This window comes from Terrapene carolina, unplaced genomic scaffold (genome assembly GCF_002925995.2).
Source record: "Terrapene carolina triunguis isolate 2854851 unplaced genomic scaffold, T_m_triunguis-2.0 Scaffold192, whole genome shotgun sequence".
Taxonomy (NCBI): Eukaryota; Metazoa; Chordata; order Testudines; family Emydidae; genus Terrapene; species Terrapene triunguis.
In genome coordinates, this window is record NW_020664543.1 from 27,457,746 (window position 1) to 27,485,660 (window position 27,915).

A 27,915-nucleotide genomic window follows, 5' to 3' on the forward strand; every position below is an offset into this window, starting at 1 on the left:
GGGGAAGAGCCGCTTAAGGCCAAAGAGGATGAGGTACCATTAGATGGGGTAGCCCAACCCCCAGCCCAGAGAGAAGGGAGGGGGGCCAGCATCAGAGGAAGAGCATCTCCCCAATCCATGAACCAGTGAGAAGGTCTAATGGGAGATTCCAGCCCTGCCCAAAGGAAAGGTAGGATGTTGGAGAAGAGCGATGGGGAGACGCCCTGCACCGGTGTAAAGCAATGGGATGTGTCAGCTCTCAGGGGAGAGAGCTCAGTTCAGGTGCTTCTCAGTGAGAGTGTTTCTGTTCATCAGCTTGGGCATGAACTCAGCACTGGGGTTGGTGTCAGAATTGTTTGTGTGACTTCAGCATGGGAGCTCCTCACTGTTCAATGTGTTTATTTTTAGGGCTGTGTGTGTCATGGTCGCTGTCAGTTTGATTGGTAACTTTAGCTACAATCTCACAAAGATGTTTTCACTGGAATTTTCTCATAATTTAAAGATAATCACTTAAAATCTCACCATGTCTGATTGATCCATGGGATTCTCCTCTTTTTCTCTCCAGTGCTGATGGAGTGTCTGGATGGGGAAGGGATAAAAGAGAGGAGATTTCAGACTTTCATATTTATAACAGCATCCCCACGCTGAACTCATAGTTTTAATTAAGACAAACTGTGTGACACTCTGTACCTCAAAGTGACACCATGAAACCCCCCATATTCACAAGTGTCATATAATTATGATATGTTTGGAACAATGCGTGCCTTGTGAGGTATCATCTTCATCTGTTGAACATTAATATCCTGTTGGATTGCATGTGCTATCATTGCATGTGAAGTTATGCAGTATTGCTATATGTGTTACTGAAATCTGTTGGGAACATTCACAACCAGCCTTTCAGTTACAACAAAGGAGGGCCAGACAGAAGTTAATGGCTCATCAAGAAAAGAATCCACTATCCCAGAGACTCCTTAGAGAAGGTATGTACATAATGGAGACTGCTTGACCTGACCCCCACGTCACAGAAAGAATCTTTCTAGCAGCTGGAAGAAGGTATAAAAAGAGAGACAGTGATGTCATCACTTGGTTTCTCTCTCTCCCCGCCCCTCCTATCTCAACACCTAGAAGCACATCTGGAACACAAAGACTTTGAACTGGTGAAGTTTGGTCTGAGGCTGGAAGAGTCCCAGCCTGTGTATTGAGAAACTGTGACCTACTTGTGCCATCTGTCATGGTGAGACATTGCTTGATTCAAATCCTGCTTAGTTTGTAGTATTTAGAATGTGCATTTATTTTTATTTCTTAAGTAATCAACTTTTATCTCTATGTCTGCTACTTATAATCACCTAAAATCTTTCGGCAGTTAATACATCTGTTTTATGTTTTACCTAAGACAGTGTGTGTTGGTGGAAGCCTTGTGCCTGCAGCTGCTGGGGAGGAGGCAAAAGAGGCTCCTGTGCTGGAGGGTTCCCTCACCATGTGGGAGGGACTTTCTCCTTCCCTACAGTCATTTGGCCCAAACTAGCTGCCATATGGGACCAGCGCACAGTGATGGGCTGGGTCCAGCTTTAACAAGTGGCCTTTAATTTAGGGTCTTGATTTTGGGTACTGAGCTTTAGGCCCTAGGGCCTGGTTCTCAGAGGAGCTGGGCACTTGCAGCTCCCACTGACTCCACCTGCATCTGTGGATGCTGCATAGCTCTGGAGCACCTGCCCTGCAGCTCTCTAGTTGGGAGAGAGCAACTCTGGTGCCCCAAATTAGGGTATTTTGCTAAATTTGGGCCTTAATGTTGTGACCATTGGTAAGTCACGAATTAATGTGAGATGCCCTGACACCTGGGCCCCTGCTACATCTGCTCAATTTGTCTGTTTTCCACTATTTATTACATTAAGGAGGCGGTAACTGGGCAGTACTTCTTTCTGTATGTCTGTCATAATAGTAATTGTAATTGCAAGGCAAGCTCTTGGTACAAATAAAGGCTTGAATTAATCAGCTTGAGTATCTTGGCCCCCAAATGTGTGGCATTCTCACCCGACAATTAAAGAGATGCATCATCTAATTATGAACTAATTGGCCAGAGCCATTCTCCTCCCACAGTCACAGAGGCTTATCTGAATTTCCCCTCCTAGATCCCTTCTCAGTACCTTTGAATTTCCTCAGAGTCTCCATTAGAGCAACAGTTTTCTGGGAGAAATCACTGAGTCTCTTTTCCAGTTCAGGAGAAATCGCCACTGGCTGCTGGAACTTCCCCTTCTCACATCTGTAGAGAAACAATTTCACATGGTTATATTTCATTTAGTGACTCATTATAAGTTCTTGCTAGTGAGCTGCTGGTCTAATGGGCCTGGAGTTAGAATTGCTCTACTGCTCCCAGCCTCAGAGGAGATGCAGCACAGGCCATGGCAGTGCAACCTTCCCCCCAAAGGACCCATTAATATTCTTCAACTCTGGCCTGGAGAGACCAGGTCTGGGGATAAAAGGGGAATTGATTCTGCATGGCCAATTCACTCCATGGCCTCCATGCTCTGAAGGACAGGAGGTTCCCATGATAAGTCTTATAAAAATGTATCCACTAGGAACTAGATTGAGGCACCAACTCCCCCTTTCCCTGCTCATTCCACACAGGTCTCCAAACAGTCCTCAGGTGGGAAAGACTTTTGACCACTGCTGTCTTGGGCTGAATGGTAACCAGGGCCCCAGCAGTGAAAGTGACTTTATATCACAGTCAGGGAAAAGTGACTTTATATCAAAAAACCTTCAGTTATTGGGGGAGGGATAGCTCAGTGGTTTGAGCATTAGCCTACTAAATCCAGGGTTGTGAGTTCAATCCTTAAGGGGGCCATTTAGAGATCTGGGGCAAAAATCTGTCTGGGGATTGGTCTGGCTTTGAGCACGGGGTTGGACTAGATGATCTCCTGAGGGCCCTTCTAACACTGATATTCTATTATTCGATGAAAGTCCCATATTCCCTCCCCACAATCCTGAGGCAGCCAGTCCCCCAGGGATGTGACTTCTCAAGAATATCACTCAGGTCAATCTTTCCAATTCAATAGGAAATTTCTGAGGCTTCCATAAAAGGGTGAGAACCTCATGATGAAGTTGATCAGAGAGATTTGTGTCAAAAGTATGACCTTCCCTGCACATTTTGCTGTACAGCCCTGGAGAGATGCGGTGCTAACATCATCTCCAAACTCTTTCCCAGTGTTGTGAAGTGTAAGGGGGAGTGAGAGAGAGTCACATACCTGCTCAAGGTGAGTCTGACATCCTAGAGGAGAAAGGAAAAAGAAAAAAATAATCTAGAGTTCCATCTGACACACACAGGTGATGATCCCAGGGAAGGGATTTTGGAAATATGGGGAAAAGTGGCCCTGCCCTGGCCCCTGTGCAAAGCTTTTGATACGGTCTCCCACAGTATTCTTGCCAGCAAGTTAAAGAAGTATGGGATGGATGAATGGACCATAAGGTGGATAGAAAGCTAGGTATATCGTCGGGTAGTGATCAACGGCTCCATGTCTAGTTGGCAGCCGGTATCAAGCGGAGTGCCCCAAGGGTCGGTCCTGGGGCCAGTTTTGTTCAAGATCTTCATTAATGATCTGGAGGATGGCGTGGACTGCACCCTCTGCAAGTTTGCAGATAACACTAAACTGGGAGGAGTGGTAGATATGCTGGAGGGTAGGGATAGGATACAGAGGGACCTAGACAAATTAGAAGATTGGGCCAAAAGAAATCTGATGAGGTTCAACAAGGACAAGTGCAGAGTCCTGCACTTAGGACGGAAGAATCCCATCCACTGCTACAGACTAGTGACCAAGTGGCTATGCAGCAGTTCTGCAGAAAAGGACCTAGGGGTTACAGTGGATGAGAAGCTGGGTATGAGTCAACAGTGTGCCCTTGTTGCCAAGAAGGCTAACGGCATTTTGGGCTGTATAAGTAGGGGCATTGCCAGCAGATCGAGGGATGTGATCATTCCCCTCTATTTGGCATTGGTGAGGCCTCATCTGGAGTACTGTGTGCAGTTTTGAGCCCCACCCTACAAGAAGGATGTGGAAAAATTGGAAAGAGTCCAGCGGAGGGCAACAAAAATGATTAGGGGGCTGGAGCACTTGACTTATGAGGAGAGGCTGAGGGAACTGGGATTATTTAGTCTTCAGAAGAGAAGAATGAGGGGGGATTTGATAGCTGCTTTCAACTACCTGAAAGGGGGTTCCAAAGAGGATGGATCTGTTGGTGTCACTAGGCATAGCTACCAGGTAACTCGGGGGAGTGGAAGGCCATAGGTGCCGATGAAACTCCTTTGCTCTGGGACTAAGTGAACCACAGTGACTCCATCTTGTGAACTTTCACCTACTTCTATGCTAACTGCTTACATGCTGAAGCAGGCTGAAGCAGAAATGTAATGGCCAGCTTTCTCTAGCAGACAGCTGCTGTTTTGCTTGCACTAACAGAAACGTAGTGATAAGACGGGGGAAGACTGCTGCACAGGCCTTGCAAGGCCAAAAGATAAGCAGACGAAGGGAAATTTTTCTAACATGCACAATGTGTACCTGCTGTAACTGTTGTCTGGGAGGGAGGGGTAGGGGGGAAAAGTAACAGAACAAAGGCTTACTGAACACAGCTTGGAATATAAAAGGGAACACTTGCTTGTATGTGCTGTGCTTGATTTGAGACGTGCCTGTCTCCCTGCACCACTTTGAGATCTCAAATAAACTTGGTTTACTTCTCCACACCTGGTGTGTCTATTAGTGTGGCGCACACCGGGCAACGAACCCTGCTGCTGCCTCCTCAGGCCCTTTTGGGCTGGCAACAGATCTAGACTGTTCTCAGTGGTACCAGATGACAGAACAAGGAGTCTCAAGTTGCAGTGGGGGAGGTTTAGGTTGGATATTAGGAAAAACTTTTTCACTAGGAGGGTGGTGAAGTACTGGAATTGGTTACCTAGGGAGGTGGTGGAATCTCCTTCCTTAGAAGTTTTTAAGGTCAGGCTTGACGAAGCCCTGGCTGGGATGATTTAGTTGGGGATTGGGCCTGCTTTGAGCAGGGGGTTGGACTAGATGACCTCCTGAGGTCCTGATATTCTATGATTCTATGATTCCCTGAAGTAATGGGCCTTTCCCTTCTCTAATATCTATGTGTCTGTAACTCTGCAAAGAACAATAATAATTCACATTTCAGGAATGCACATACCGAGTTACACCGAAATCCCTGACTGCTGGACACCCGTGCTTATGATTCAGGAGCCCTCCCTTCCCTGTGTGGGAATCTGGGATGTTTCTAACTCAGTCTCACCTGCAGGAATTCACTCGCTGGCTTCTGACACTTCCCCTCCATCTCACTGATCAGCTCACTGAGACGGGAAATCTCCTCCGAGAGTTTGGTGACATTGTCATTCTGTGTCTTCACAATCTCCTTGTCCAGCTTCTCCAGCTGGGCCAGCAGGAGTCTCTCTTGTTCCTCCAGGAACTGCCGCAGTTGCTGAAATTCAAGCAAAATCTTTTGCCTCTCGGTTTGTGTCTGTTTCTATGAAAAATGAGTAAAGGGCTGGTCAGGAATGTGGATGGAGGCTGAGGGCTTTCAGGTGACAATTTCTATAAATGATTAAAATGATTAAAAAATGCAAGAAATGATGGCAGACTCCTGCAGACACCATGGCTGAGATATAATCATTTCAGTCTGGGAGAAGTTTTGTGAAAGCCACAAGGGACATTAATTAACTCATTAATTAAAATACATCTTTAATTAACTTTAATTAACTCATTAATTAAAATTCAGAAGGTGCTGTTCTCCTCCTCCAAGGAAAGAACATTTGTGATACACACACATGTGCACACACATGCAGAGTATCCCATGATCATGGAGAAACACACACAAGCCCATGTTCACCAAAGCCATAGATAAATCTACGAACAGACAAACCTCCCACCTCTATGTCCCAGCAGGTGATAAACAAGGGGCACCTACTAGATACTCCTGGCTTCTCTCTTCTCCATTTACTTTCAATCCCAACAGCTTTTCTCTCTCTTCCCTCAGAGTCTTCAAATGGGCCTGGATCTTTTCCTGAAAAACAGAAATGATTTAGTGGTTTTATTTTGAGGGTCAACAGTGTGTTGGTAGGGGGTGGTTTTCCACCCAAAATGCAACACTCATGATGACTGTTGGTCCTACTAGAAGGACAAGTTGGGTAAAGTAATGTCTTCTATTGGTCCAGCTTCTGTCAGTGAGAGTGCCAGGCTTTTGAGCTTACATAGAGCTCTTCTTCAGGTCTGGGGAACGTGCTCTTTCCTAGAGGCCTGAAGAAGAGCTCTGTGTAAGCTTGTCGCTCACCGACAGAAGCTGGGCCACTAGCAGATATTACTTCACCCACCTTGTCTCTCTCATTTCCTGGGAGCAACATGGCTACAGCAAAACTGTGTACAACAATGGGTCCTACTAGATGTAGGGCATCAGAGATACGAAGGAATTGAAACCTTATTTATGGAAACTGGGAGTGTTTTATATTCAGACTATTTGGAGTTATTACGTCCACTTTCTCCATTGAGTTAAACCAGCAAGAAACTTGTGTCCCACAGCGGTGATCAATAAAGCTATTTTTGAGAAGGTTTAACAAACAAAGTGATACCAATCCCAGAAGCCACCAGACGCAGACATATAGGCTGGGATTCTCATTGGAGCCCAATTCCATTGACTTTCATTCCTGAACCCCTGGGGATTGGACTGGTTGGACAGAACTGATCTAAGGCCTAGGGCAAACCCCATTAGATGTATTGATTTGTGTTAAGGACAGCTGGGGTTTGCCCTCCTGCTGTCCTAAACCTTTTCTGTGGCAATGGCCTCTGGGTAGCTACCCCACAGTCCCAGAAGCAGTGGATTCTGGGAGATTTCAAAAGGCTGCATTGTGGGATTAATGGACCACTTTGGCTGGTCCTTGCCCACCTACACAATAAAACATTTCAGACTCACACAGGTCAGCACCACCCACAGGTTAGTTTTGTTGCAATCCAGTCTAATCTCAATGGTATTTGGCTGGGATAATTTAGTTGGGGATTGGTCCTGCTTTGAGCAGGGGGTTGGACTAGATGACCTCCTGAAGTCCCTTCCAACTCTGATATTCTATTATTCTATTATACCCTTTTGTGTGCGGACTCACGGTGCTTGGGTTCCACATAGTGTTTAGCACAGCGACCTCCTCTAGTGCAGGCCGGCATCGGAGGTTAACCCCTCATACAGCAACACAAGAATTCAGAATCCTAGTGGGAAACCTCATTTCCCTGGGACCTTTATCACAGAGTCTTTTTTTCCTAATAGCCAGACTTCATCACTGCTCAGTGCTGTGTCCTAGTGGTTAGGACACTGGCCTGGGCCTTGGAAAACTGGGGTTTTATACCCAGCTTTGCTGAGTGACACATGCTGAGTGACCTTGGACAAGTCACTTCCCAGCACTGTGCCTTTGTTTCCCCTCCCATCCTTTTTCTGTCTTGTCCAGTTAGACTGCAAATGGCTCAGAGCAGGAATTATCCCTCACTGGGTTTTGTGCAGGGCCCAGCACAATTGAGGTCAGATCTCATCTGGGGTCTGTAGGGGCTGCTGGGATGCAAATAACAATAATAAATACTGTGATACAATCAGTAATAACAGCCACAGCCTGTAACTCCCCCTTCTCCAGGCTGCAGGCAACACTCCCACTTAGATCCACCAGCAGCTCTTGTGATTCAAACCTCACTGGTCACTTAACAGCTCCTGGTCTGTAGAAAGTTCCCTTATTGCACTTGTGGGAGCAGGATTGAAAAGGATTCCACTTCTCAGAGAAAAGTTTCCCACATCAGACAAATTTAAAATCTTCATCTGCCTTTCTTGCCAGGCTGGAGTATCATTCATTTTTATAGCAGTTTTCATGCAATGAAGGCTTCACACAGCTGAATGACACAATCACAACTGTTTTGGGCAACTTGTGATGACATTAACCTATAATTAAAATCCAAAGTTATTACCCATTAGACTGGACAGCAATTCCCTACCTTGTACTCCTGGGGAACATCCTCTATGGGAACCACAGCGTGAGCTCTGTGAGCCCGGGATCTGTCACACACCAAACAGATGGGGGTTTGATCCTCTTCACAGAAGAGCTTGAGAGGCTCCTGGTGTTTCTCACACACCTTCTCCACTCCTGATCCCTTTTTTGCCTGTAAACTCAGCCGTTTGGCTATTTCTACCATGTTTGCCAGCTGCCTGTTCAGCCTGAGGTTTCTCTGTTGCACAGTTTCTCTACACTGAGGGCAGTAGACGGCTATATCAGATCCCTCCCAGCATTGGGTGATGCAGGCTCGACAGAAATTGTGCCCACACCCCAGAGTGACAGGTTCTGTAAAATATTCCAGACAGATGGGACAAGTAGCTTCATCCTGGAGACTTTCCACAGGGTTCTCTGCAGCCATGGCTCCTTCTTGGTGGTGTAACAGGTAAGTTTCAATTTCCTGAGCTCAGAAATATGTCCCGCCTAGAGCAACAACTGGGAGTTCCCCTCCTGGAACTGACTCTCATTGTTTGCTGAGCAGGGAGGAGCCCGTTGTTAATTTCAGCCCTGGAGTCTTTTGTGAAAAATGTGCCACTAGCGCTCTGGTCCTGCAGTCACCCCCTTTTGCTAGTGTGGAGGGCCAGTGGGGCTTCACAGGGGCATCAGTGTCCCCCTGTGCTGCTGAGCCTGCAGGAGCAGGGTCTGTGTGTCTCAGGAGGGATGTTAGGGCATGTCTATACTGGCAGAGTTACAGCACGGTCAGTTACAGCGCCACTCAGAGAGTGCTGAAGGGAAACCACTGTTGTGTGTGCACACTGTCAGCTGCCTGCGCAACAGGGTCTTCACACTTGCAGCACTTGCAATAGTATTTGTAGCAGTGCACTCTGGGCAGCTATCCCACAGAGCATCTTTTCCTCTTCTGCCGCTAAGACTTGTGGGAAGGAGGAGGGAGTCGCAGGGCATCCTGGGTCCTGTTCCGATGCCCCATGATGCATTGCTTCACATCCCAGCAATCCCTGTGCTTCTGTCCGCATTTGGCGCCATCTTTCAATGGTTTCTGTACTGCGCGCACTGCCTTTTTCGGGCTGCAGGAATGGATCCCGAACTGCTGACCAGTATGCTGCTCGCTCTGACCAACATGTCACGAGTGGCAGTGGAGTTATTCCTTAAACTACAAAGGCAAGAGGAGTGTGACATTGATCTCACCACGCGTAGTAGCTACCACACGAGATTGCTTGTGGCATTCAGGGAGGTGCTTTGAGGCTCGGGAAACAAGCACTGAGTGATGGGATCACATCGTGTTTCACCTCTGGGATGATGAGCAGTGACTGCAGAACTTTTGGATGAGGAAAGCCACATTCATGGGACTGTGTGATGAGCTGGCCCCAGCCCTGTGGTGCAAGGACACGAGAATGAGAGCTGTCCTGACGTTGGAGAAGCGCATGGCAATTGCACTGTGGAAGCTGGCTACTCCAGACTGCTACCGATTGGTCACTAATCAGTTTGGAGTGGGAAAGTCTACCATTGGACTCATGTTGATGGAAGTCTGCAGGGCTATTAATCGCATCCTGCTCCAAAAGACTGTGACTCTGGGCAAGGTGTGTGACATTGTAGGTGGCTTTGCACAAATGGGCTTCCCTAAATACAGAGGGGCGATAGATTGCACTCATATTCCAATTCTGGCACCAGACCACCTAGCCACAGAGTATATTAATCGCAAGGGGTATTTCTCAGTGGTTCTCCAGGCGCTTGTGGATCACCGTGAGCGTTTCACAGACATTAACACAGGCTGGTCCAGAAAGGTGCATGACACACACATCTTTCTGAACACTGGCCTGTTCAGGAAGCTGCAATCAGGGACTTTCTTCCCGGACCAGAAGATCACCATAGGGGAAGTCGAAATGCCCATTGTGATCCTGGTATCTCAGGATTCCCAGAGCTGAGGCTTTAGGAAATGCACCAGGCATTGAAAGACTCGAGATGAATCAGGAGAGTTTGTGGCAACCCCAATGTGATTTGACGTGGAAAGGAAACAGCTGCACTTCTGACTGTTGAAGGTACTTATTTGCCTGCCCACCCTGTGCCATAGGTTTAGCCTCACAACACTCCTGGGAGAGGGGGGAAGAGCTGCTACCCCATTTCAGAGAGAGGAATGTCCGGCACAGAACAGATAAAAGACTCAACTGAAGTCACACAGGAAGACTGTCACAGAACAGGGAATTGAACCTGGGTCTTCCAAGTGAACAGCTAAACCACCAGACCAGGCTTTTTATCTGCATTAGGAGCCTGGGAAAGGAGGATAAAGACAAAGCTACACGCAGGGAAAATACATCAGTAAATTTTGTCTAATAATCCTCTCACTGACCTGTCTGTTACAGCTGTCCCCCTGTTGGATTCCTTTTTCCCCCTTCCTTTCTGTTTGTGCTGAGTGGCCGCTCCCCCGGCCATGGAACTGACCAAAGTCACAGCCTGGCCCTGCTCATGGAAATGGCTTGTGCAGACTAACTGGAGCCATTGCTCTGCTCAGGGAGGTGGGGACTTTTTCGCTCCTTTGTCTAGCTTCTTTGTTCGGACCCGGCTCGGTGTAGGGTGCTCTGCCCAGGTATGCAAGACCTAAAGTGGCCACATAGCTAAGCATATGAGTCATACCTGTGACTCAGAACTTGCCCAGACATGTCCTGTGCCTACCTGCAGTTTCCCTGCCTTCTCTCCTCCCCTGGATTAAGGGGAACCAATCAATGTTACTGGCGGGAAACTGCCTGAGTTTGCCCTTAAAACCAGACATTTTCTGATCAGACCCCCAGAGAAGGTCCTTGCTTTGCCACCTGGTCTGATCAGCTAGGGGTCTTTGGGGGGCCCTCTCCCCGCTCTCGTTTGTTTTTGAGCGTATCCCCATTTCTAAACTCCCCTCCCACGAACAACGAATTTGTGCCTGGAGATCTCCTGATTATTGTAAGCGAATCGAGCCCTCTCTGCGTCCTCTGATGCTGAAACTGCTGTTCCTGCTGCTGCTTTGGGGGTTGGTAAGGAAAAACCTCTTGCACACTCCCCTTGTTCTAGCTGCTGGCTTCCTTTCCCAAGCAGGCAGACCCAAGCTAACTCCTTGGTCTGTATCTGTAATCTGCTTCTAGAAATAAGCCTGCTTGCAGCCACCACTAGTTAAACCCCCCCCCCCTTGGAGCTGTATCCTGGGCACACACCACTCTGCCCTCTGGAACTACCCCTAGTATAAGGTGCACCCATTAGGTTAGGTTTAGCCTTTAGTCTAGATAAATTGTAATTTCGTTTTGCATAGCTGTGGTTAAGTTAGGTTTAGAAAATTGCTTGCATTGTACTCTGTAAGTTAGGCTTAAAGAATTGTTGCATTGTGTTTTGTTACTTGCTAATTTGTGTAGTCTTGGTTAAGTTAAATCATAGATAAGATTTTGCTGTGTTCTGTATAATGTCTCTCTGCTGTTTAAACTTGCAGCCTGTCTGCTCTCTGTGTCTCCCTAAGTTTAAATCTCCCTCCGCAGCAACTCTGCCTTTGGTCTCTGCTCCCCCACGTGCTCCTCTTCCCCCATCCCCCAACCTCACTCCTCTACCACTTTCTTCCTCTCTCTCTCTCTCTCTTTTAATCCCTTCCCCCACGTGCTCACCCCGCTCCCACTGCTGCCAAACCTCAATTGTATTACTGAAGTCTAGCATAAAACCCCATTGGTTACCCCTTTTTCTCTCTAACACACCTCACATTTTACATTTGCACCACTGGGACACATTTTTACCTAAAGTTGTTGGTTATTTAACACATTTTACCCATACTGTTAGTTGGTTATATGCTGCTGTGACACACTCTTTACATAGAAATTGTTAGCTACCTGTTACATTTATACTTCAGTGTTAATTGGTTACAAACTGTATTGTACCCCACTGTATTGTACCCCACCATTGAAACCCCCTATCCTATTTACTAAAAGAAACCCCTCCCCAATTGTCTACCTTAACAAACCCCATACCCCTCACTATTGAATTTTCCCTGTTTTTGCATTTTCTTAATAAAGTTTATTTTGCACCCCACCAGTGCAGTAGTTGTCCCCCAAGATCCCCTACCTGCTGGCAGGGTCATGACCCTACCCATAACCACTGGGTCAGCCCTGTGCAGTCAGGTGATCACAGTGGACAGGAACTGAGTACATGGTGGGAATGAAAATAGATTATTTTTCAGGCCTGCTCTGAAATTCTCAGGCTGCCTCTGAATGCACAATCACGTTCTGCGCTCATCTTTTGGGCCCAGCTGCCCACCGCCCTTCCCCTCTCCTGGTCTGTTTGTGTTCCCTAGATAAACTTCTCCACCTGCGACCTGCTGTTTCTAAACAGGTCCCTTTGGAGGAAGGGATAAGAAATAGAGATACACACACCTACCCCTCACTCACAATATCTTCAAGTCCCTGCTCCTTGTCTGGTGGGAACTAACGTAAAAAAAAGTCTGTTTGCAGGACCAGATTTACACCTTGTGCACCCCTATGTGGGGTCCCCACACCACCCCCATTGGCTAGGCAGCTGCGTGGGTAGCAGCTCCAAGCTCTTCCCTTCCCCACTGCCTGCAGTGGCTCGGAGCTCCTAACCGCTGTGGGTGGCAGGGGTACCCTGCCACTTTTAACTTTAGGTGCCCCATTGCACAGCCCCACCACCACAACTGCCCAGTACCTGTGACATTCCCCTCTGGTGTTATCTGGATCGGTGATCTGCTAGGTCACTCCAATCCTTGACTCTGGGAGCCAGCCTTACTCTGCTCTGCTGTGAGAATCCTCACTCCTGGGCTGTTCATGCACAGCCTCTGGCATGTAAGGTGCTCCTTGGATTGTGCAACTGAAGGACATTAGCCAATATCTCCGGTCCCAGACACAACCCTAGGAACCTCTGTCTTGCAGTGCCCAGTTATGCCCACTGGACACTGCAAGCTTATATGAGTTCATCAATTTAACAAAGAAATTGATTGTACCAGGCTTGTTATCCCAAGGGGAGTTTCTGACACACTTCAAACCAAACACACTGCTTCAGGTAGAATAAACAAACACATTTATTAACTACAAAGATAGATTTTAAGTGATATTAGGCAAAAAGTCAGAGTGGTTACGAAAATAAAATAAAATATAAGCACGCAGTCTAAACTCTCAACCCTATTAGACTGGGCAACATCTAGATTAAGCAGTTTTTCTCACCCTTCTGGATATTGCAGTCCTTAATATACAGGTTTGTTCCTTAAACCTGAGCCAATCTCCTCTGTTGGAGTTTTGTCTTCTTCTCAGTGTCTTAGTTGCTTGCAGCGAAGGTGGGTGCAGGAGAAGGGGCCAGTATGTGTTCACTCTGTCTGTTTTATACCCTCAGTCCATGTGCTTGGGGAGCACAAGTCCAGACATGTCTGGGGGGCATTGCTGAGTCTCTCCAAGCAAGGTTGAGCAATTCCCCTGGTGTGGCCTCATATGCAGGTGAGTCATTGCATTGTAGCTCCCTTGCTGGACAACGGCTGTTGATGGGATGTTTGACACCCCAACTGGGTTTTGGTTACTTTCCTTGCTGTTGCCTCTGGGGAACTAATGTCTGGCTGATTCCCCAACTTACAGCATGTTTTAGTGACCACCATACAACACAATTCTCATAACTTCATATGCATTAATGATATACATATATGGATAGAGAAATGACTTTCAGCAGATCATAACCTTCCCCTGATACCTTACAAGGCATGCTTTATATGTAAGATCACGATTATATGAAAACGAGGAATATGGGTTTTACAGTACGCTCCCCCAAGGTATAGGATGTCACAGTTCCCCACACAGATCCTCCACTGCCCAGCACCCCAACACACACAGACCTTCCACACTGCCCAGCACCCCCCACAAACTCCCCACTGCCCAGAGACCCACTCTTCCATTCTCTGCCTCCTGGCTGCACTCACTGGCCCCGCTGGGAGGTGACTGTGTCCACCATGCTGAGCAAGGAGCGCTGCAGCAGGGCTGCGTGGGTCCATCTCCCCCTCAGTTGTCCCCGCCCCCTGCTAGGACCTGGAGCAGCAAAATTTTTAGGTGCTGCTAGAACACTGGCGCCCCTAGGCACATACCTACTGTGCCTAATTGGAAATCCAGCCCTGTCTGTTTGGGCTCTGAACTGGTAAAGCAGCTTCCTCCCCAGCAGCTCCCCCAGCTGGCTGGCTCCAGTTGAATAACCCAACCCCCCTTATGTGGGCAGTGGCTTAAAATCCATGTGTGGCTGCTCAGGGGCAGGTGGGGAATGCAGTACTGTCATCTTCAGGAGATTAAAAATCATGAGTCTGACATCCAAAATCATGAGATTGGCCCGAAAATCATGAGATTTTAATAAAAGATTATAGTGTGTTTTTAGGTCAGTTTCTTGATCTTTAAACTCCCCTGGCCCATCTCCGGGGTGTGTGCATGTGAATGTGACAATTAGTGTAGCTCGCTCTCCCATGTACTGGGTAAGGGGATTTTGGCCCCTGCTGCAGGAGCTCTTAGCCCCTAAAAGAAGCAACCCACAGAAATGTAGCCACGGCCGTCTCGCCAAATGATTATTTTTTGTGGTCTGTGGTTAATTAAGTACTTAGGGTGGGATTTCAACAACACCTAAGAGAGTTTGGGGCATAGATCCCATTCAAAATCAATGGGATTTGTACTCCTAACTCCATTAGGTCCTTTTTAAAATTGCAACATTAGTTGGGAGTTTCATTTTAAGGACAAAGATCCTGAAAACTCTTAAGAACATGCTGAACTTTGTGTTTGAAAGTTGTCCCTTTGAATTCAAATTTATGCACATGGAGAAGTGTTTGCAGGGAGGGAAATTGAATGGTCACTTGAAAATAAAAAGAATTTGCATTTGGCAATTTTGCATTTATTTATTCTTACTTCACATCAGAGCCATGAGTCAGAGCCCGTGCTAGTGCCCCCTTCCCCCCTCCTGACAGTAAACATGGGATAAGATAGAAGTTGCTACGATGGGAGTTCTACCTGAGCAAAGATTTCAGAGCCCATTGAGATAATGTGAACCGTACCATGGTCTATTCCCAGACACAGTTTGCTTCAAATCAAAGAGTTTCCTTGGATGGGAGTTTCTGCTCCATGGGTCTGTCACGGACATTGTTCCATTATCCCACAGCCATGAATCTCCATGCTCTGTGTTAGGGGAAGAGGGATATGCCAGAGGCAATGGAGATAATTGCTGAGGGCCTTTTCCTCTGCACTGCTGGAGCATGGTCTGTGCAGAGGCTGCGCTGTCAGAACCTCAGACAAAGGCTGCACTGACCCCTGTGTCCCCACAGAGTCATCTCAGGAGCAGGCTTGTGAAATGAAGGGGACACATGGAGGCTTCAGGGCTCCAGCACTCTCTGCTGGTGACTCAGGGAAGTTTCTCTTTGTGGCCAGCTCACACTGAGGGCAATGATGAGCTCTCAGTTAATGTGAAGAGATTCTTTTGCAAACAGAGTTTCAGCCACAAACTCTGCTGTTTTCTATCACTGTGATTAAAAGAAAGAAAAGCCATTTTGGATTTTTTGTTCTTTCTACACCCCAAGGGCAATGATTCTCAGCAAACAAAGGGTTAACATACCCTTTTAACACTAGCAATAGCCGAGCCCTTAATTGAACAGCAGCTGCTATTTCATTACTGTCATGTCTGAAGTACATCTGGCTCCTGTGGCTATAGACAAGTAGAACAGGAAGCGAATGAGAGCAATTTCTAGCCTAGTGGCTAATGCTCTCTCCGGGCAGACCCAGGCTCCAATGACTATTTTATACAAAGTGAAACAGCTCCAAAAGGAGAGACAGAGAGAGCCCCAGCTCCCAGAGCCCAGTGCCAGGGAACTCCCCTCAGAAATGGGAGACCTGGGCTCAGGTCCCCGGCTCCAAACTAGGCAGAGAAGGGATTTGAAGCTGTCCCCCACAGCCTAGCTGGGTGCCCTCACCACTGGGCCAGAGATGACAAAACAGGCAGTGGAACCATCCCCCTCTTTCCTGTGAGAATGGGCTAAACTGGCTCAGGCTCCTCATCCCAGGGCAGGGTTCATGGCTGTGAACTCCAGGTGGGGAGAGCTGCCTCCCTCCAGCTCAGAGCTAGGACCCTCAGTCCCTTTGATGGATGGGGCGTAGGCCACACCCCTGTTCTTGACACGTCTTATTGTCTGGCTGAGGCAGCTTCCCACTCAGAGCGCTGGCTTTTGTGGATCCCATTCTTAGGCCACTGGCTCTCCCTGTGCATTGTATAGGGAGCCGGGGTGCCTAACTCGAGGCTCGGGGTTCCACTGGGTGGCAGGGCATCTGAAAGCAGGTGCTGCATTGCTGGGTCTGAGTCCCCTGTGTAAATCTGGCTCTTTCTGCCTCCCTCACACAGAAATCCCCAAATGCTGCTGAGCAAGGTTCAGGTACAGCCTGTTTGTGGAAAGAGTGTGACAGATTTATGTTACCAATTTGCCCGGGACATCAGGTGATCAGGCTGAGGCCGCAGGATTTTTAGGGGAGGAGATGGAGGAGCACACCAAGTGACTAAATTTTAAAGCTTTATTAATAAAATAATAAAATAACAGCGACGAGTGTTGGGGCTCCTCCCACATCACTCAAAGGAAGTAAGAAAGTGTTAGTACCCCAGCCCTAACCCACTTTCATACTCACACAATCATGACCCGAGGCTGGCCAAGTCTCAGTGTAACATAAGAAGAAGAGGGGGAGGGGTAAAGAAAAATAGAAAAGGTGAAATGGACTTTTAGGGGAATAGATATTCACTGAAGAAAGAGGAACAACTTTGAACATATGTGCAGAGGACTGATCAGAATTTCACTCCCCTCTTGTACAGAACAGATTCCACAGTGTCTCTGCTCCGTGAGTACACACAGCCCTGATCTGCAGGGTTTATACTAGCCTAAGGGGCTGAGGGATTTGTGGGCATCCCTTGTAGGGCTGGTTGAAATATTTGTCAAACTGTTTTTTAAATGGGAAATTGTGGTTTAGACAAAAATGTAACCAGTTCACAATGCAAGAGATGCACCAATGTTTACATTCACTACGTGGTTAACTGGCTGCCACATTGTATCCATTTGCAGAGAAGTCCCTGTAGCTGGCTTTCTCTCTAACCACATCTCTAGTCACTACTCCCTTCCTGGTCCCAGGTGGCCACTCCCCAGGCTCTCCTAGGCCCCTCTGTGCCCAGGTCCCTCTCCTGCAGCCAGAATGGACAAGTGCTGTGAGAGTTCTGGAGCCTGGAGTTCTCTGTTATCCCACACTCTGTACACAGAAGGACCCCCAGTGGCAGCTCGCTTCACACCTGCTGCCCTTGGCCACTGGGCCTCAGCCATGACCTGGGGGAGAGTCTGTCTAAAGATGAGAGAGGAGCTTAGTCTCCAGGGTTCATTGTGTCCTTGTCTTCTCTGCTGAGACTGACGACAAGGTGGAGAGCTAGTTACTTAGATTACATGTTTCTTGGGGCAGAGACTGTCTTTCATTTTGTGTTTGTACAACCTCTAGCACAGTAGAGTCCTGATCTATCCGTGGGGCTCCTAGGTGCTACAGCAATATAAATACTGATTTGCAGACATTTAAGGGAATTAGGTACCCAATTCCCATTGAAATCCATTGTGATCTAGGTACTCGTCTTCCTTAGGGTCCTTGGAAAATCCCAATCTAAGATACATAACACACCCTCCATGTTTGTGGTGTCAATATCCAGGTTATAAAACTGCCTTTATCTTGGAAATGTGGACACTTCACCAGCACCGATCCATCTCTGGTAGCATAAACACTACCATTCCAAATAGCTGGTCAGTTTTGAATGGCCACCTCTTTAAAGGAAAGAGAAATCAATGTTCAGCTTCTTCTACTTTACAATGGTTTAAGGTACCTGCTATGCAATATCTATACAGCCCTTAAGCAGTGGGAGGTTAAATTTCCCACCTGTCATCCAACAGGCATGCAGAAATGATGGTTTGTATTACTGGAAACTCTCAAGGACTAACCAAAATAATTGAACACTAGGTAAGAGGTTAGGTGAGGTTCCCACTCACAGATCATATACACAAAGACACAGAGATCCACAAAGGGACTTAGACCCAGATCCTTGGGGAAGTCAATGGGAGTTAGGTACCTAAACATCTTTGAAAATCTGGGCCTTAGGTGCCTAAATGACACTTTAGGCACCTAAATCCAACATTTATGCACCAGTGAGATCATCCACAGCCCTGCTCAGCTGCCACCTGATACTGTAGGTGCCTAAGTGGCCACTGGGAAAGTCCTCTAGGTGTCTAATTCTCTTTGTTGGTGGGCGTGTGCAAAACTACCCAAGCCCTGATGTAGGTGAGCTCTTGGCAGCATTCACAAAGTAGGTCTTCTCCACACCTATCATGACTGCAGAGCCTGATCCAGTTGGTGTGCTCACAAAAAACAGTGAAGTGCAAGCTGATCAAGAATTTTGGGGAGCTGTCTGGTTAGCACTGTACTCTCCCTGACTCCTTACTAATGGTTAGAGCACTCACAGGGGATTTGGGAGCCCCAACTTTTAATCCTTGCTCTGCCTGATTTGGAGCAGAGACTTGAACCAGGATCTTCCACCTCCTAGGTGAGGGCCCCACTGGGCTGTTGGGTATTCAGGAGTGGGTCTATGGGATTCTGGTGCTGAGCATTGCAGTGTCTAAATCCCTTTGTGGAGCCAGCCCACATATACCATCCAAGAGCCAGGTGCTCCAGGCTCTCTTGGCTCCACAAGAAAAGAAAGGCATGAGTTCATTTAAGATGTTTGGTTTCTGTTCTGATCAGAACGTCCTGCACCAACATGTCTTTCTCATCTTACCTGCAAGGTAGACTAGCTGGGGGGAGGGAAGCTGGTAGAGGTTTGGGAAATTCAGGTGATTTGTTTTGTTTTTGTTTTTAACTGAGCCTTTCCATGCTCTGTAAAACAACAGCATTCCCTTGGAGTTTCTCTGTAAATAACTGGCTAAGATTTATACCACAAACTCAGGGCTTAAATTCAGTCAGAGCTGTCTGGGGCAGAGCTCCAGTAAATATTTTCTAACCTCCTGGAGTTTTTAAAGCATATCGGGGGCAAGGGGTATGGGGGGCTCCGGGAAATACTCTATGAGAATTTAAGGCCTGCACAAACTGCATTTCAGACAAGTGTTCATTTTAGATTGCAGCATCACTCCTTAAACAGATCAGGTTACATTTCTCATGGAAACCTCCAAGGGCTGTCACTTTAACATTGGGTTCTTTCCAGCTCAGCAAACATGAGTCAGCTGCAGGAACGGAAATAGCCCATTGCTACTACCGTGGGAGCCTATTTCTGAACTCCAAAAAGTGAAACACACTGCACGGAGAGCGATGGCCACAGAGAACCCTGTCGAAAGCCTCCAAGATGAAGCTACTTGTACCATCTGTCTGGAGTACTTTAAAGAACCAGTGTCTATACATTGTGGGCACAATTTCTGCCGAGCCTGCATCTCCCAGTGCTGGGGGGAATCGGATACAAACTTCTCCTGCCCTCAGTGCAGAGAAACTGCACAGCAGACAAGCTTCCGGCCCAACAGGGAGCTGGTGAATGTAGTAGAAATAATCAAAAGACTGAGATTACAGGCAGCAAAAGGAGCAGGAGGGGACAGAGTGTGTGAGAGACACCAGGAGGCTCTGAAACTGTTCTGTGAGGAGGATCAGACCCCCATCTGCGTGGTGTGCGACAGGTCCCAGGCTCACCGAGCTCACACTGTAGTTCCCATAGAGGAGGCTGCCCAGGAGTACAAAGTAAAAAACCATTGGCCAGGGTCCTAGTTTACAGTAGAACTCATTGTGGATTTTATTTTACTTTATATTATTATTTTCCCTCTGAAAAATTTCAGTGAAAACAAACTCAGTTTCATTTTCATTCAATTTTTTTTGGACGAATTTTTTCATGTTTTCTTTCAAAACCTGAAAACCACAAAAGGATTCAGTTTTCAGCACAACAACAAACAAACAAAGACTGAAACTTTTTTATATGGTTGGTTGATTTTTGCTTTTGTTTGTTTGTTTAGTTGGTTGGTTGGCTGGCTCTTGTTTTTTTTCAATGAAAGTTCCCTCCCACCAATGTTGAAAATGGCTATTTCTCAGTGAAATGTCCCTGCCAACAAAACAGCCACTTTTGGAAAAAATTTCACCAGCTCTACTTAACAGCTTTTGGATTTTAAAGAGAGTTTAATATAACTGTAATCTGCTGATAACACTTAATTTATGTCTCCCTCTGTTATTATTGTAACAATATAGTCCAACTCTGTAAAATACTACTTGAATGAAAGAAGCTAAAAAATATACTTACCAGAGAACTAAAGCTTGTCAACAAAATTCAGATATTGGAGAGCACCTCACACCAATGCCTTCAGTTGACCAGTATTGTCACTATTAATGCTGCTGACTGGAAAAATAATCTAGATACATTAGTGAAGAGGAAACTGGTTCTCTCTAGTTTAGTGAGTATGCTATTAATGAACAAAGCATCAGTTTATCCTGCCAATGAATGTAAGTTTGAATGTTACATTTCTTAAATAAAGTGTAAATCAGACCCAATCCGTGCAGTGCTTTTAATTGTTTGAGAAAAACAGCCCTCCTTCTCCCTGGAAAAATTATAAGCCACACCGTTATTAAAACATTTCTCTGTCCTCAGGAAAAAATGGAGGCCTGTTTGGTGACTCTCAAGAAAGAAAGAGGAAAACATCTTGAATTTAAACTGATTGGACAGAAAAGGAGCCAGAAATATCTGGTAGGTGCCCATTGTTATTATACCTTGAAGAACCAGGGTATTTGTATCTCGTTTACTTTGTGGCTTTGATGGGTGTGGGTATTTATGTATATCTGGTAAGACAACATGGACTTAAATGCCAGCAATATGCAGCTGGCACACAGCTCTACTTATCCTTCAGCACATAGGAGCACTCTTCCTTTGCCACCAGCACTTGGATGAGCTCAGCTCATGGAAAAAAAGATAGGGACGATGGGAGAAAGAATGAACCATACATCACCAATATTAATCTCATCACTTAATGCATGATTGCAAGTATAGGTGCTGACTCCATGGGTGCTCCGGGGCTGGAGCACCCACGGGAAAAAAATAGTGGGTGCTCAGCACCCACAGCAGTGCCACAGATCAGCTCCTCCCTCCCCCCAGTGCCTCCTGCCCACCATGATCAGCTGTTCCGTGGCATGCAGGAGGTGCTGTGGGGGGGAGGAGCGAGGGCAGGGCACTTGGGGGAGAGGGCAGAATGGGATGGGAAGAGGCAGGGCGGGTGTGGGGCCTTGGGGGAAAGGGTGGAGTGGGGACGGAGCCTGGAGCGGAGCAGGGGTTGAGCACCCCCTGGCACATTAGAAAGTCGGTGCCTCTGATTGCAAGGCACTCAGATGCTACAGTGACTTGTACAGACTAGAATAAATTTTTGCAGTAGCAGCCATGTGCTACTCTGTAAAGCTCTGATCCTGCAATGAACTCAGTATGGGTGGACCCTTGCACCACCCACAGCTCTAAGGAAGGCAATGAGGCTCTGTGTGCCTGTCCATATGTGTCCATTTGCAGGATTCGGGCCTGGGGGGGCAGAGCTGGCCAAAAAACAAGAATAAAATTTTGTGGGGGGAAAAGTATGGAGTTTCAGAATTGGTCTCCATTTTCCTTTGGAATGAAAATGAGCCTTTCAAAAGTTTTCATGAAGTAACAGAGTGAGAGACCCCAGAATAGTCAATAGCCCAGGGTTAGGGCTCCTACGTGGATGATGCCAGTTCAAGGCCCTGCTTTGAATCAGCCAGGGCAAGAACTTGACCCAGATAAATGCCCTAACCACTGGGGTATTGGCTATTCTGGGGTGGGCTTGGGGTCTTTTTCTCTCCCTCTTCCCTTCAGCTCTGGAACTGAGAAACCCTCCCTTCAATTTTTTGTCAAATCTGTACATTTCCATGAAACATTTTGGTCTTAACAAAATGGTATTTTTAATGGGGAAAGAAATGTTCATTTCCCCCCCAGCTCTAGTTTCTATCCCTTAGAACCAAGTGTAGCTGACACGATGCTGTGCCTGAGTCTGCAGATAGCCATCTCTTGTGCCTCAGCTGCTGCTCAGAACTTTACTCCACTACAACAAAGTATAACTTCTACCATTCCGCACCCTGTGGGAAACAGCCACCTTGACAAAACTCACACCTACTTCAGTCTGCCTCTTGTTGGCAAAGCTGTTAGCAGCACCAAGGGCAGCACTGGAGCTATTTGGTAGGGAGGATGACATGAAAATGGAGGCTGGAGAGAGTAGCTCAGAGTTGCCTGCCTTACAGCAGCTAATAAACCTTAGGGCTGGATAGGGGAGCTGAGAACTGATTCCTCCACCACCAGTACACACAACAACCTTCATACAACCAGAAGTCTCTGGGATTGGATGGAATGGAGAGAGAGAGAGAGTGTGTGTGTGTGTGTGTTTCTTTCAGCAACCAGGGGAGGTTCATCAAATTAATCTGACACCTCGTAGCTGGCAGTTGATACAAAAGACAACGGAACTCAGTTAGAATCCCAGCTCTTTCCTCTTCACCAGCAATTGGGATGTAAGAAGGGGTTAGTGTCTAATTTGTGTGTTGCCCCTACCCCCTGAGAGTTCACTCTCTCTCCTTTGTTAATCAGATTTTGTAGTGTTGCCAACTTTTGTGATTTATTTGTTGTTTTTCTTGAAGGTTCAGCTCTGGGAATCCTGTGAGTTTGTGAGAAGCTGGGGGGGGGGGGGGGAGAGGGTTGTTGTTGTTTTGTTATTTTATTGATTTGTTTTTTGTTTTTAGAAGTAAACCTCTGCATCTTGTGGTTATGGAGACAAGCTTGGAAATGTGAACAAAAAAAGATAAAAAACCTGAAGGGAACTCCCCTGCCCTGAAAAACCTCGTGATATTTAAGACAATCCCATGAATTTTGAGGGGTCTGGCTCATGGCTTTTACACACTTTGTGTTGGCAGTATTGCTAGTACACTTAGGCCTCTGGCTATTAGTTTCTTTCACCCTTTGTGTCTGTGTGTGAGTGTATACAAGGTGTTTGTTTCTCTAAAGTGTGTATTTGGCTCTGTGTGTTTGATTGACTCTGTTGCTCTCTGGGTCTGGGTTGCCACAAGCCATTGGTAACAAGGAAACCTAGTCACATCCGATATCAAAACCTCCCTTGAAGAGAGACTGGGGTGAAATGGGAGCTAAAGGGAAAATGTCCCCCTAGTGACCACAGGGGCTGCAGGGGTTGTAAAAATTCCTCCCTCTTCACACCCAGGGATTTATGACACCTCCCGCTGACTCTCCCCATGTCCCTGGCCTGCTCTTTCCCTGTTTGTATTTCTTTATTACAGAAACTAACCAACACTATGAAGGGAAGTATTGTGTGTGAATTTGAGCAACTGCACCAGTGTCTGGAGGAACAAGAGCGACTCCTGTTGGCCCGGCTGGCAGAGCTGGACACAGAGATTGCCAAAAGTCAGAATGACAATATTACCCAACTCTCTGAGGAGCTCCCCTACCTGGATATGCTGATCAGTGAGCTGGAGGGGAAGCATCAACAGCCAGCGAGTGAATTCCTGCAGGCGAGACTGTGTGAAAGATACCCCAGATACCTGTGCTGGGAAGGGAGGGCTCCTGCACTAGGATCCCTGATATAAATGTGTCTGAATTTGTGAAGTAGCCAAATGGAACTCAAAAAAAAAAAGAAGAAGAAGGCAGAGTGAGTTCCCATGAGATTAGGAGGTGTTCCCGATGTGTGGGACTGAGCTCCCTTTTCTCTCTTTCCCCTTTAGGATATCAGAAACACCTTGAGCAGGTACGTGGCTCCTTCTCATTCCCAATCACACTTCACTTAACCATGTTAAAGCCGCATCTCCCCAAACCAACAGTATAGCAGTGGGATAGGGTCACACTTCAGGTACAGATCTCCCCATGTGGTACTTCAGGAGGAGGGATAGGTCAGTGGTTTGCACATTGGCCTGCTATACCCAGGATTGTGAGTTCAATCCTTGAGGGGGCCATTTAGGGATCTGGTGCAAAAATCTGTCTGGGGAGTGGTCCGGGGGATGGACTAGATGACCTCCTGAGGTCCCTTCCAACCCTGATATTCTATGATTCATGCTGGGCAGCTGTCCTTTCACACAAGTTGCATCCTGTCAGAAGGAAAATATAAATTAGTAATTTACATCCCTAAGGGCCTAGCTGCCTCAGGATGCTGGGGATGGAATATAGGCCTTTCACCTCTAGATCACAGGTTACGATCCTGCCTCAGCCAGTAATGATCTTTGACATTTTCTGGAGATTTTAGTGAAGTGGAGAGTAGACAGAAGAGGGATCTTTGTTCAGTTCTTATTGGGCACAACCCAGAAATCACAAGACATTTTTGGAATGCATTGGTCATCAGAGCTTGGAGGCCAAGGCGTGATCTGACCATTGAGACTTCCTATTCCTACAACTGGTGTCCCCATGTCAGGGTTGAATCATATTAATGGACCACTGTGGGGAAGCTTGAATGACCATTGCCTGTGCTGTGCCTTCTCTGAGGTTGAGACACAGAGAAACTGAAACTCTGGGACCCTTAACACAGCAACTTTCACCAGCATGAAATATCCATACATTCGTCACTACAGAAAATGTTTAACTCTTCCCAAGGTGCGAGAAGAGGAAGTTCCAGAAGCTGGAGGAGATGACTTCTGAGCTGGGAAAGAGACTCAATAGTCTTTTTCAACAAAATAATGCTCTAAAGGAAACTCTAAAGAAATTTAAAGGTATCTAGAAGGTGAAATCTAGATGTGCCCCTCTGGCACTGGAAGGCACGAGGATGTGACCTATTTGTTCATAATTAGCTTTTATATGCTGATCTGCAGTGAGTGTTATCACCCTGTATTTATGGTTGCTATTGAGCTTCCTTGATGAGTCCTTAAAGGCACATTGGCCTCATTATTAGTAGGGTATCGCTGAGGCTTAGTTAGATTCCCTCCTGCACATGCACGCACACAACTGATATTAATTGGACAAGGGATTCCTGATATATGACACCTGAAAACAAAGGTGTTCGTCCAAGTTTAAGAGATCTGCAGAGTTTTTCTCTTTTGCCATTGTGTAGCAAAAACTAGAGACCAGAATAGAAATAGCTCACTGGACTCCCCTAGCTGAGATCTAGAGCCCAGGGCTTACATGTTGTTTACTGAAGACTAATTTCAAAAGTTCATGAGCATCTCTTAATTGTGAACATTCCTGTAGATCACCAGCTCCAAAACCCTTAGTTTAGCCCATCAAATGACTGATGGAAATCTGTGCTCTTATATAAAAAAGTAATCTCTAGTAAGTGTAACCTGATCACTCACAGGTCATGTCTATGGGGAAACATGAGATTTTTTTTCTATCAAATACTCACCCTTGTGATTTTTCCATCCTGGAGACATGAGGAAGGGAAGAGAATACTCCCCTCAGTTATCTCCCGCTGATAGCTCATGCTTTCAACATGGCCTCCCCTCCCATGGCCTTCCATTGGGATAGGCAGGGATCCTTTCAAAAGTGGCCTAATGTTGTGTGCCTCAAGTTATGCATGTGGCACCTCCTATCTGTAGGGCTGAGCTTCAGTCAGCAGGAGCAGCAGATGTGCAAGAGCTCCAAAGGACAGGCCTTCAAAACCACTCTCCTAGTAAATGCTTGTATTTATCTGGCCTTGAACTGGTCAGGTTTTTAGTTTATACTTGGCTTCAGTAAATTGAAAATTTGCCATTTGGAAATTTTTGACTGAAAGGAAATCTTTCAACCTTTTAGAATCAAAATATTTAATTTTGGGCTCAGTTCCACATTAAACTGCATTCTCCTGAGCTGTGGCAGTGCCTCCTGGGAGCTGTAGTTCATGCACCTCATGCCCCCATTTTTTCTTTGGGCTGAGCTCCCTGATCAGACAACATTTCCCATGAAACAACTGTCCCGTCTTTTGTGGAGCTGCTGAGGTGCATAATAGGAATTCTACAGCCATGATGCATCATGGTAGATGTAGTCCAGCCGGGTTATCTGGACCATAGGGGACAATGGGAGCATGAAGGGTATGAAATACAACATCAAGCTACAACTCCTATAAGACCCCTCAAATTTCCAAACACACATTTTCTGGTTGTGGGTGTTCAGCTTTTGAACAAAAAGCTAATATTTTCAATGGAAAATGGGAACTTTGAGAAAAAAATACTTTGTTTAATTTGAAACCCATTTTTCTGTCAATAAACAGTTTTGATGGAAATATTTTGACCTGTACTCCAATTTCCACAGCTCAACAACAGAAATGACAATAGTTAATAAGTGGTTGTGAGGCTCAGACAGTCACTACACAAAACTTGCAGCAGTTAAACTACAAGTGTGTTTTTAGTTGAACTGATGCAGATCCCTTTCTAGATATTGCAAAGGTGGTTTAAGACTGGCTTATGCAGATTTAGTTCTTAGTTCAGTTAGAAACCAAATTAGAATTGAGAGGGATAGCACTATAAACTATAACATCCCTATGACAGTAAGTTTTACCCTTTTATCTTCTTAGAGACTTTGTCATCAAAAGTGAGGAAAATATTATTTCAATCTCTGAGACCAGATGAGAAGGGTAAGTTTTCATGTGGCTATTTTCTTTAAAATAAGAGAGAGAGAAATCCTTCATTGATTTAAAGTAACTAAATGCCAATCAAAAAAAGACAAACTTTTACAAACTCCACTGAAAAGTACAGTAACATGTTGCAAACTAAGCATATTGTGTGTGTGTTTGAGAGAGAGAGAGATCTGTATCACACACTTAGACACCAGTAAACAGAAATATTTTAATAGATCCATAGATTTGAAGGCCAAAAGAGACCCTTATGATCATCTGACCACCAGTATAACACAGGCTCGACAATTTCACCAAGCAATTCCTGCATCAAGCCCATAATTTCTGTATGAGCTACAACATATTATTTATAAAGATATGCAGTCTTGATGTAGAGATTCCAATGATGGAAAATCCAAACCAATCTTAACTACTCACTGAACAGGTCCCAAACACACTTAATTCTGCCCCTGTAGTTGTAAGGGCCAGATTTTAAAGGTATTTGACACCTAACTCCCATGGAAAGGCACCTGACTACCTTTTAAAATGTCATCCTGAGAGCTTGAAGAATGATGAAACCCTCCTCCAGAGCTGAGTTTTGCTTCTAATGCTCTGATTCACTCTCTCCCTAGCAAATGTGACTCTGGATCCAGACACGGCTCATCCCTGCCTTGTCTTGTCTGAGGACCAGAAAAGCGTGACTTGGGGAGACAGAAGGCAGAAACTGCCCAGCAGTCCCAAGAGATTTGACTCTTCTCACTGTGTGCTGGGCTGTGAGGGATTCACCTCAGGGAAACATTACTGGAAGGTGGAGCTGCAGGTTGTGGGACGCATGTTTGCCAAACTCAGGGCTGAAATGGGTGAAGGATATTGGGTTGTGGGTGTTGCCAGAGAGTCTGTGAGGAGGAAGGGAGTGATCACGCTTAACTAGGGTGACCAGATGTCCTGATTTTATAGGGACAGTCCCGATATTTGGGGCTTTTTTTTATATGGGCTCCTATTACCCCCACCCCCTGTCCCGATTTTTCACACTTGCTGTCTGGTCACCCTACGCTTAACCCTGAGGAGGGGGTCTGGGCTGTATGGAAGCAAAGGGGTCAGTACACAGCCCTCACCTGCCCTGAGATTCTCTTGTCTCTGAGTAGTATTTTCAGTAGGATCCGGGTTTCTCTGGACTATGAAGGGGGGCAAGTGGCATTTGTCAATGTTGAGGATGAGACTCCCTCTTCACTTTCCCACCAGCCTGTTCCTTGGGGAAAGAATCTGCCCTTTCTTCTGTGTTGGGGGGAAGGGAACCTGGCTCAGACTGTGTCCTTGAGACAAGGAATAAAACATTCCTGGGGCC

The 27,915-nt window shown here is 46.4% G+C and overlaps 1 protein-coding gene and 1 pseudogene across 1 annotated transcript in view; one reads left to right on the top strand and one right to left on the bottom strand.

Moving 5' to 3' along the window:
• LOC112117003 (zinc finger protein RFP-like) overlaps positions 1 to 8,408 on the bottom strand; it is a 13,185-nt gene extending 4,777 nt beyond the window's left edge. The window contains exons 1-6 of the mRNA XM_024214811.2: positions 7,992 to 8,408; positions 5,938 to 6,033; positions 5,266 to 5,496; positions 3,222 to 3,244; positions 2,124 to 2,239; positions 502 to 558 (exon numbers count right to left, since the gene is read on the bottom strand). Coding sequence (XP_024070579.1) covers positions 502 to 558; positions 2,124 to 2,239; positions 3,222 to 3,244; positions 5,266 to 5,496; positions 5,938 to 6,033; positions 7,992 to 8,408 — 940 coding nt within the window. The remainder of the gene's footprint in view (positions 1 to 501; positions 559 to 2,123; positions 2,240 to 3,221; positions 3,245 to 5,265; positions 5,497 to 5,937; positions 6,034 to 7,991) is intronic.
• A 10,933-nt stretch (positions 8,409 to 19,341) lies between these two features.
• On the top strand, positions 19,342 to 27,888 carry LOC112117005 (annotated as a pseudogene).
• The last annotated feature ends 27 nt before the right edge of the window (positions 27,889 to 27,915 follow it).